The sequence below is a fragment of the Fundulus heteroclitus genome, unplaced genomic scaffold (genome assembly GCF_011125445.2).
Source record: "Fundulus heteroclitus isolate FHET01 unplaced genomic scaffold, MU-UCD_Fhet_4.1 scaffold_70, whole genome shotgun sequence".
NCBI lineage: Eukaryota > Metazoa > Chordata > Actinopteri > Cyprinodontiformes > Fundulidae > Fundulus > Fundulus heteroclitus.
The window spans coordinates 826,498-838,023 of record NW_023397143.1 but is presented as its reverse complement, the minus strand read 5'-3'; the positions used below and the strand labels follow the sequence as shown (position 1 = coordinate 838,023).

The window sequence follows — 11,526 nt, the reverse complement described above, 5'->3', positions numbered from 1 at the left end:
TGGAGGTAAAAGCAGCCCAAGTTTGGACCGAAAAGCCTGGTGGATGAGCCTTGGCTGCCATCACTCTTTCTGTGACGTGAACAGAGGAGGGCAGAGTGGCAAGATCAGTCTCCGTGGGTCAGGAGCAGAAGACTGGATTCATGCAGGATTTGCCGGCAGATCTTAGTAGAGATAGGAGGAGATGAGGTACTAAACTGCTTACACGAAAGCCAGACATGTGGAATTTTCATCCAGCTGCCCGAAGGACTGTCTGTTCGATTCACATGAAGGTCTTAAAGCCAGGGTGCAAGTGGAGGCAGATAGGGGAGAAAATCCGCAGGAGGGAGGGATAAAGAGCACAGAAATGGATGTGAATGAACAGAAGGAGGGTAGAGAGTTGAGCCGAGGACAGCAGCAAGCAGGAGGAATGAGAAACAGAGGAAATGCTGTTCAGAAAAAGCTTGATAAAACAGCTGCTCAGGAATATGGAAAGGAGCAGGTAAAGCTAGAGCAGACAGACCCCTTCGGTCTGTTTTCTGACAAAAATGTCTGAATAATTCAGGAGGCCGGCAGAGGGGGTCACAGGGCTTGTCAGGGGTTATAGATGTGCACAGTTCCAAACCAGCTCTCCTAGCACCAAGAGTTTCTTTGTGGCCTGGCTGAAATCTATCTTTCATCAACAAAGCTTTACGTAACATTTCCAACATCTAAAAAGTCTGAAGTTGAAATATTTTCGTATGATATTCCCCAAATTCCCTGAATGTGCACTCACCAATGCTACTTAAATGCCATTTTCTCTCTAACAGTGCGCTGAATTTGTCACTATTATGAAAAAATCAAGAACAAATATGTCTATAAGAAGAAAAAGATCAAATGTGATTAATGACTGATATGAAGGTATTTTGATTTTGATATTTTGATGCCACTCCAATTCATTTATGAAAACATTATTTAGATTTTAAGCCACTTTAAAATCTGCTCGCTGCTCCAGTGGGTTGGGCACAGCATAAAAATAGAATGATAAAGGACTATCAGAGGGCAGCATCATTAAATTCTTCTCCAATGAATGTGGCGTGCTCCGGCTGCCTGATCCAGACACAAAGCAACCATTCTTCTGGTTTATAGTGTTGTTAAAAAAAAAAAAAACAGCCAACATCGAACAACAAACCTGTTACTGGAAAAACACACTGGAAACGTTGAGCCAGATCGCTAACTGTAATAATTACTTTATTCATGTGTAAAGAACAAAATGTATCTGCGTGGTACTTTATTTATTTGCGGATTTGAAAATAAATCTGAACATACAATGGACATTTTTTTAATGTTTTTCAAAGTTATGTCACGCAACCGATTATTCTGTTATGGTAACAAGGCTTACATTAACCACGTTTGAGTATTTTATGAATACTTCATTGTCTACACGCCATCATCTCGTGACAAAAACAGCAATGGAGTAAAATCCACTGCTTTGTGGACTTTACCCCTACCTCCTTTGAATTAATAAGCTGAAAACATCTATACTTCTTTTTTTTAGCATCCGTTTTGTAACCCTGTGGCTTTTGTAGTCGTCCCCAGCCGTGACCACATGATGGTCACAAGGCACAATTTCTGCAAAAAAATAAATAAATAAATAAAAATCTTGTACTCTTAGTTTCTCATCAGCGAGCTATCTTTATGTTCACCCCTCAGACAAATTCCCACTGTCTCTTGAATGAATCTCAGAAGAAACTCTTGTGACCTAAAAATGGTCTCGGCATATGAAAGTTGATCAGTTTAGCAACAGATGACACCTAAATCAAATGGTGACAAACCGCGATTAACTGGTTATTTTGGTGCAAGAGGTTTGTGGGGGTTTTTATTGTCTGCGCTGTCGGCTGCATGATGTAAACCATGTTTAACCATGAAAAGTATCACATGCGCGATAATAAAGAGCACCATGACAGTCACAAGTCTGAACTGTTAGATGGTTTGATCGAGGTATCCTATTTACAGCACCCTCCTTATTAGCACCCAGGGTAAACATGAGCAGAAAGTCTGCTTTCCTTTCCTCACGATCCTCCATAAATAAACTTGGGTTCTCATGCAACACAGCTTGTATCTGTTGCACGGTGGTGCAGTTCGTAGCACTGTTACCTTGCAATAAGAAGGTCCTGCATTCATATCCTGGCCTGGGGACTTTCTGCACGGAGTGGGTTTTTATCTCCAGGTACGCCGGCTTCCTCCCACAGTTCAAAAACAAAACCGTTAGTTTAACTGGGCTCTCTCAATTGCTTTTAAACACGTCTGTGCATGCATGGTTATTTGTATTCTGTTTCAGCGTTGCCCTGTGTTAGACTGGCACCCTGTCCAGGGTGTGCCCTACCTCTCTCCAAATGACTGCTGGAGATAGTGATCTTGAATCAATTTCCTGTCTTATGAGGACCTGCACACTGCAGTGCGGTGTCAATGTCCTTTTCTCTTTCCCATGTTGAAGAAAGGCTGTTGCTAATAAATTAAAAGTTTATCAGCTCTCTGATCAGGTTCAGGTGCAGTGCCTTGAAATAGTATTCCCCTTTTTCAAATTTTGTGATTTTACAGAAATAAACTCCAATGACATTTATTGGGACTTTGCTAGACTTACAGCAAATAGTGCATATTTATAAAGCTCAAGACAATTGTTTTACAAATCAAATGTGAAATAGGCACTCTGTCCCTGTGAGTCAATATTTTTCTGAAAAGCCATTCCCTGCAGTCACAGCAGCAAGTCTCTTAAAGTATGTTTTTACCGGCTTTGTAAATCTAGTGACTGAAATGTTTCCCTGTTGTTCATTAAAAAAAAATACCTCAATCTCATGCAGATTAGATGAGGAGCATCTGTGAACAGCAGTTCTAAAGCAATGCCACAGATTGTCGGCTAGATTTGAGCCTTGATTTCAACAGGGCCTGCCTTTCTAACTCATGAATATGCTTTATCAACACGATTTCATTGCAGCTGCAGCTGTTTGTTTACGGTGATCGATGCTGCTGGACTACTGTGAAGTGTTAGCTTTTCATAGCTTTTTGCACGTAGGCTAGAAAAATCTGTTGCAATCTAACCAGAGCTCCGGCTTCCACACGTTTGCAGTGTTACCTACTTGGCTTGTGGCAAACTGTAAATGGGACTTCTAATAGCTTTCTTTCAACAATAGCATTCTACTCGCCACTCTTCCATGAAGGTCATATTTGAGGAATGCACAACTAAAATTTATCCAGTCAACAGATGCTCCTATCCCCGTTGTAGATCTCTACAGATCTTTACGGCTGTCATATGGGTTGTAAGGGTGATGTAGCAACCGCACTGGATTGTGGGATACCTGGGCCTCCGGAAACCGGCTTCTGTTTGTTTACACCGCCTTCATCCACAGCACTATCTTTATTTTCTGTTATTTTGTTTGTTTGTTTTTTTACTTACCAACGTGGTGCAAACCAGCTGTGTCATTAACTGTCACACTCCTTCACAAACATAACTTACAGGGAGCTTTTTCAATTTTCCAACATGGAATTAATGCCAAGGAGCTCTCATCTCATAAATAACTAAGAGACACTGAATGGACCCTGAGAGTAGCAAACGTGGAGACCCTCTATTTCCTCCATGCATAGGAGATTACTTTTACATCATAAATTACCCTCAATCCTTGGAGGTTGTCTGTAATATTTCATCATAACTGAAGTAGTTCTAAAAGTGATAATGGGAATGCACGTGTGTTTCTCAAAGCTTGTTATGCTGTTTTACACCGGGCTAGCCATGCCAGCTAAGGGTAGCAAAGGAGAATTCCCCACTTTATAAATAAATTAACCAATAAGAAATTCCCAACATAAATGCAGAGTGGATGCCAGGCTCAAATTAATTTGATACAAATTTGCCCCAAGTACTGGAGCAAAGGAGGAGCACTGTGAGGGGAAGGCGTGTTGTTTACGTACCTCTCAAATGATGACAAGTTTTTTCTTTAAGACGTAAAATCCTGGACCCACCCAAAGTTGCTTTGTCCATGAGCCCTTAAAGACATAACAATTCTGAATTCATCGCTGGTATGAAAACTTACTCCATTAACTAGATAGAAAGCAAGCTCAGCTTCTGAGAATGATCTGTCCGGTTTTCATTATGGATTAATCCCACCGATCCTAGAGATGTTTTTGAGACGGTGAACCTTCGGAACAGGCTCTAGCTTGTCTCAGTACAGTCCATCGTTTTTCTCTTTAGTGCGGCCCATTTTTCAGTCACTTTGCGTCTCTACCTCTCACAGCACGGCATCCAAATCAGCAATGTAAACAAAAGCCATTGCCCTGGAAAATGCCGACTGCCGCCGACAAGGCATTGCAAAATCACGTGCCCTCTTCCGGCCTCACACTCCATCAAATTCCCGATGAACAGTGCTCCATCAGATGTTCAGAACATCTAATACTATTTTAAAACTTAACTTGTCCGCAACCTTTTCACTGACCTGTCTGCTGTGTTCGTCGCGTACTAAGAAACCCCTGAGACGTTCACAGAACACATGTTTCTTTAACAAGATCAAATTACACACAGGAAGACTCCATTTACTCGTTAGGTGATTTTTGTCATGCAACTTTCCTTCAAGTTGAGGATAATGCTCTACTTTGTGTTGCTCTGTGTTTAAATGTACCATGTTTTCGGTTTGTAACATGACCAAATGTGAAAAGAGGAAAGAGTTTTTATTATTTAATTATGTTATCAGGATTAGGGGGAAAAAGTAACTGGTGGCCTAGTGGCCACTGTGGTTCGACTGTGGTTTGAATCCCACTGACTGCCTCTTTAGGCCCCTGAGCAAGACACTATGGCCCAGAATGTTCTCCAGGCGCCACACAGTGGCAGCCAGCCGCTCCCTAAAGGATAGGTTAAACCCAGAGGACAAATTTTGTTGTGATGTACAAAGTTGCAATGACAAACATGATGATTCTTTTTTATGATCAATTTATGTGTATCATTCGTAATTCAGTAAAAAAACAACAACAACAATATTAACATTTTTCTCTTTGCTGAGTGAATGTATTCCCATTAACAGTTAGATTTTTTTATTCTAAGTAAAATTAAGTTGCTGCAATAAAAGAAGAATTTATTACAATTTTACATTTTACTCAAACAAATTGAGCGGTGCAGAGCTCTGTAGGTGTTCTTAACAAACTCTAATTTTTGTCTTGTGAGGTATAGTTCTTAGAAAAGGAGTCGTTAGCGGGAGACCTGTTGGGTCAGTGAGAGTTTACACACTAATTAGAGCTGAATCCTGTCATCCCACCACACAAAGGCCAAGTTCATTCAGGAGTGATTTAATTGCATACTTCATGCCCAAACGTTTCTTGGTCCAGTAGCTACATTGTAGCCCCACACCACCACCATCCCAGCCGTCCACCCACCACCACTCCAACCCCTACTCCCTTTTTCCAGGATGACTTTGGAAATTGTTTCTGTGCATAATTATAGTGAAACAAGACTTTCAGACAAAAACAAAATCACCCAAAAAACACATTCACTACAACATAAAAATTTGCATAAGTTGTTTTATTCATAGTTATCGTCCTTTTATATTTCGTTTCTCATTGGGTTTTTCTTTTTTGTTGTTGTTTGTTTTGTTTTTGATAAACATTTTGCTGAAGTGGACATCCTGTAAAGCCAAGCCCGAAAGCCCCTGGCTGAGTTGTTCTCCGAGCTGAAAAGATAGCGGGAAGAGCGAATCTTCCACTTCTTCCTCTCACTCTCTCTTTATGTCACCAACAGTACCCCAACGCAACCTTTATTTTCACTTGTTTGAACAAAGAGTGTACCTTACAGTATATTTACACATCATAGCGACTGACAATTTCCACTTAGATAACGTAAGGAAGATTGAACTTTCAAGATTTGTTTTATGATGTTTTAAATTCTTCTTCTTCTTCTTCTTTGATCCACTTAGTCCCCACACAATGACCTTAACAAGAGTGTTTTGTTGTCCTTACACCATTCTGATCTTCTTCATTAACACCATAACATTTTTCTCAGCGTTTTTATATTCATATATCTCTTTTTCAATAGATTCCTCTCTGAGAACTGTACAATCGTACACAGTGTTTGACTTTTATATATATTTTTTGGGAATATATTATTTAAAACTGAGGGAAAAAAAACAAACATAATCCCAAAGAAAATATATATTAGTATCCCAAAGTAACAAAATCATGCATGTTTTAATGTATTTTCCATAAAAACTAAACAGGAAAAAAAAAATGCATGGGATCTGGTTTTATTTACAAACTAATCTTGGCACGGTTTTGTTGTCTCTTGCTTGACTCTTGGAATGGTTATAAATACTTTTTTTTTTTTTACTCATCTGAGTGTAACATACATCTGCCATTTTAAGTCAGTGGCCGACTTAAAACAACAGGTTTGAAAGACTATTTTTCTTTTTAAAGCACGAAAGGATTAAAGAAACATGAGGGAGGTAAAAAAAAAAAAAAAAACATTAGTGGGTCAACCAGAGGGACGAACAGAGATACAGTGCCTTGCAAATGTGTTTTTACCTTCAGAATTTCTTTTTTTTTTCATTAACAACCACAATCATGCGTTCAATTGATTTTTCTTTTTTTTTTTCTTTTTTATTTGACAGACCAATACAAAGTAGTGCCTAATCTGTAAGTAACATTTTGGTGGTTCTCAAAAAATGCACAAAAATATATTTATATTCTATTACTTCACCTTGACATCATTAGTTCAAATTAGTTGCAACCAATTGCCTTCAGAAATCATCAAAGCCCCCTGAGCAATTACTTCTAGAAGCCATTTAAAACCACAAGTATTTAGGATATTTAGGCTCTACCAGCTTTTCACATCCAGAGAATGCTTCTTCTTTTTTTTTTTTTTTTTTGGCCAATTCCTCTTGGTAAAAAATGCTAAAGCTCAGGTTTGAGAGCATCTGTGTCTTTTATTTTTTACAAGCTATGGTAAAGATTTGGATTTGAGTCTGGACTTTGACTTTCTAAGAGAAAGCCCAGCTGTGCTCTGTGTTATCCAGAATTTATGCAGTTACTTTCACCTTGGGGCGATGTTCTCATAAGAGTTAGGGAGGTTGTCCTGTAACTGGCGGGTTGCTGGTTCGATCCCCTGCCCTGACCATCTCAGTCGTTGTGTCCTTGGGCAATTGCCTGCTGGTGGTGGTCTGGCGGCCCCGAGGTATGGCTGCCCTGCCCAGGGCAGCTGTGGCTACAAACATAGCTCACCACCGTCAGGGTGTGAATGATTAACTATAGTGTAAAGCGCTTCAAGGTCGTCAAACTTGATACAAGTACAAGCCGTTTACCATTATCCATCAACTCTGAACAGTACTATGTTGCAACCACCATGTGTCACTGTGGGGAAGGTGTCTCTGTAGGTTGGCACTTGTACCATACTCTTGTTTGTATTTTAAGAAAATACATTGAACTCCATAAGATATTGTTTTAAACATAAACACACCTTTATCCCTGACCTGTCAAGTCTTTGCCACACTTTCCTATTTTGCAATGCATGCTGGGTGTCAGCATTTATAAATTACTCGGTCTTAATGGAATATCAAATCACGTTTGTGTTGCTTTTGATTAATTCCTGTTTGGAATAGCGCATATGTCTTGGGATCAAGGATGGGTAATTCACAGTGTTTGGTCAGCGTACCTAATGTACTTTTTTGATTTAGAAATGTTTTCTATTTAAGAACCAGCTGACCATCTGGGCATGATTCATAGATGGTCACATATTTATTAAACAAATTGATCAGTAGTATAGCAAACCTCTGGGCCTATGCAGAACCTATGTCTTTTTACTGGGATTAAATGTCACACTGGTGTATTCTTTTCACTACTTGAGTGACTTCTGAAAGTAATTGATTGGACTAGAATTTAATTCAGGGGCATCAGAGAAAAGAGGGCTAAATACAAATGCACTACACACTTATTTATAATGAAATTGAAAGCCATTTATCATTTATTTTCTCTGTTTTTGGCTATGAGCTGCTTTGTGCTGATCTAGCAAATAAAACCCCAATGACATACTTGGAAGTTTGTGGTTGTAACATGACAAAAAAGATGAAAAGTTAAAGAGGCTGTTAACTTTTGCAAGGCACTGCAGTGTGCTAAAAACAAGTTTCTCCTTTTGTTTTTTGTTTTTTGTTTTTTGTTTTTGGGTTGTGGCAGTTTCCCTGTGACATCATATCCACTGACTTTCCCCCCTCAGAAACAGAGGCTAGCTTCATACCTCATCAGGTGCACTTGCTGTTTCCTACTAAATAGGGAGAGGAATCCCCCCCTCCCCCAAAAAAAGAAAAAGAAACAATTAAAAATAAAAAAACTGCATTGATTTGTCAAGATTATTTATCATGAAGCAGCAACTCAGGCAAATAATAGGTAGGGGGAAAAAACTGCCAGTGCACACCTGGATCCCACTCTTAGGTTTGACAAGGGTAGTCGTCTTGAATTTTCCAGTGTCCTTCTGTCAAACAAGAGTTGACCCAAATACCTTGTGTGTGGAACAAATCATAAAGATGTATGTGTGTGTGTTTGTGTGTGTGTTTATGTGTGGTGTCTCTGCATACTTAAATTCAGTGCAAACACATAGGGTAAAAATTTCCACCTTGACCACGGCCCGGCAGCTCTGTTGAATCTACAGTATTGTCCAACCTGACTGTCTTAATACAGATTTTATCTTCGGTTCTCTGCTGCACCTCCTCAAAAGCAGACAGACTAACATAGTGCCCGCTGATGGGGGGGGGGGGGGGGGGGGCAACTGCCTCTGAGCTGCCCACGTTTCTCCTTCTGCCCGGACCCACCTCCCACCCGGTGTCAGGTCCTAGCATAGCCCGATGTACTTGAGATTGTTCTGGATGATCACGTCCGTGACAGCGTCAAACACAAACTGGATGTTGCTGGTGTCGGTGGCACAGGTGAAGTGCGAATAGATCTCCTTGGTCTCCTTGTTGCGGTTGAGGTCCTCGAACTGGCGCTGCACGTAGACGGCCGCCTCCTCGTAGGTGTTCTGGCCTTTGTAGTCTGGGAAGCACACTGTCAAGGGAATGCGTTTAATCTTCTCGGCCAGCAAGTCCTTCTTGTTGAGGAAGAGGATGAGTGACGTGTTGGTGAACCAGTTGTTGTTGCAGATGGAGTCGAACAGACGCAAGCTCTCGGCCATGCGGCTCTGTGTGGGCACGGAAAGAGAAGACGTGAGAACAGGGGAAAAGCAGTGGCATGGCAAACGCATGGCAACGGTCAACACAGTTCATCGTCTTCAGCGGAGTTTGACATTCAGGTAGGAGAATCAGACACAAAAAGGTTTCAGCAAGGTGTTGAAAACAGAAGAGAAAACAGCCTCGCACGTCAGAGACACTGGCTTGACCAACCAGATGTACAAATCGCCTGTTGTGTCAACAGAGATTTAAAGCTTAGATAGACCAAGACCTCAGCGTGAACCCTTTTTTCTCTCCTGTGAAACAGACTGTTACATCTTCAGCCGTTTCCTACATGTCCGGTATTGTGAAATGATTAGCTAAAGAGGACGTGTTATTTACTATTTTTACACCTGATGCTGTGAAGCAGATAACCAAAGTGGACTGTGTGAGCAGAAGATAAATAGAGCAGTGCTCACTTTCACTGCCTGTCTGCAGTTGTTTTGCTCAAAGCTCGCTCAAGAGCACATGTTCATGGGAACTGCTAATATTATCGGGGGAACTTCAAACTTAACAAGGGTGTTACTTTAGCTGTGGAGCACCAACTGACCACAGCTCATTGTTGCGACACTAAACAACAAGCTTTTTTTTTTCTTATAAACTGCATGAAAACGTGGTTGAAAAGTGAAAGCTAAAAAAAATGTCCATGTAAACATGGTTAATGGTGTCTAAATGTGGTTGAAAAGTTGATTTATTAGGGATTTTTTTAAATTCAAAATAAAAAAATAAAAATTAGGAAGATTGTTGGTGTTAATGACTATAGGAAGAGGGCTATGACTATATAAGTTTCACTTTGTCATAACCCTATTTAGACATAATCACTAAATTATACATATAATATGATATGACAACGTGGACTGGGCGACCTGAGATAGCATGAAAACATTCAAGACATTTATGACATTTCCAGGATTTGGAGGAATGGAAAAAAAGTCACAATACTTTCTCAAATAGGGAAGGGATATTGTTGTCGGATGAGCTGCTGGTGCCAAATGGTTAGGCAGTTCTGCATTGACCCAAGTATGTGGCGTTCTGCAGTCGTTTTCATATTTGAAAAACCAACATCAAACATTAAAGCTGCAAGAAGAAGGAAGGAAGGAAGGAAGGAAGGAAGGATGAAGGAAGGAAGGAATGAAGGAGTTATATTGTGATTATCATGTTGAGCTAACATGGAAATAAGTGGAAAACAAAGTGAGTTAACTACAAGTAGGTAAAGAGCCCAAGATGACCTTGTTTTACTTTTTCTTTTCATAGCTTTACTGGTATGTAAATTGAAATGTATTTAACATTTATTTTATTTATTTAAATTTAGTACATTTTAATTTACACACTAGTCAATTTAATACATTGTTTTGTTGTAGGGTCCAGTTCCACCTCTATACTTAATGTTTTTTGCAGATGTGCTCAGATGGCCTAGTGGTTAGAGAATTGTCCTTCTGTCCTGGAGTTTCTGGGTTCAAATCCCACAGACTGCCACTCTGGTTCCCTGAGCAACACCCTTAACCCCACCTCTCTGGGTGCTGCACAGTGGCAGCCTACTGCTCCCCAAGAGGAGAACAAATTTCATTGGAATGTATGTTGCACTGACAATAAAAATATATTGTTATTATAACAGTGAACGGATCAGGTCCTGCTGCAACAAAGCATCCCCAAAGGACGGCACTTCCATTTCCATGTTTTACAGTTGCTGTGAAGTTCCTTTTTCTGGAATGATTTATGCCAAACATATCCTCTGTTTTGTTGCCCAAATATTTCAGTTCCAGACTCATCTGTCCAAACAATATTATTTCTAAGTCCTGGTCCGTATCTAATGTCTCTCTGGCATTTCTTTGGGACATTTTTACAGGAAAATAAAAGATGAATATCTTTTATGTTTCTTAGTTTTGACTTGTTTGGTTACATCACTTGAATTCTTAACTAATAAAACTAATATAGAACTTAAATATGTCGTACTATGTTATAAAAACAAACATTTTTTGCTTGTTAGGTTAACTGGCCATTCTAAACTGTACTTAGGTATGCGTGCATGGTTATCTGTATCTCTGCTGGCCCCATGATAGACTGGCAAATTGCCCAGGGTGCATCCACCCTCTTTCTCAAGACCCTGCAAGGATATTAAGGATGGATGGATAGGAAATATAATTTTCTGATATATGCACATAAAGTTTGTTTAACTTACTTAGTCCTCTGCATCTGTTAGTCATGCGTATGCTATATAAGCCATGTTATTAGTTATAAACAACTTCGATGCATAGCCACATAGTGTCTCTCATTTAAATCCACTATATCTAACAAAATGTTACAAAGTGTATACAGATGGGGTCTTTGAGTTTGAACGTGGAATATT

The 11,526-nt window shown here is 39.9% G+C and overlaps 1 protein-coding gene across 1 annotated transcript in view; it reads right to left on the bottom strand.

Annotated features, from left to right (window-relative positions):
- Nucleotides 1-8,130: 8,130 nt before the first annotated feature.
- The window catches only part of gnaz (guanine nucleotide binding protein (G protein), alpha z polypeptide), a 55,210-nt gene continuing 51,814 nt past the window's right edge, over nt 8,131-11,526 (bottom strand). The window contains exon 3 of the mRNA XM_012876416.3: nt 8,131-9,151. Coding sequence (XP_012731870.1) covers nt 8,807-9,151 — 345 coding nt within the window. The 3' untranslated portion in view covers nt 8,131-8,806. The remainder of the gene's footprint in view (nt 9,152-11,526) is intronic.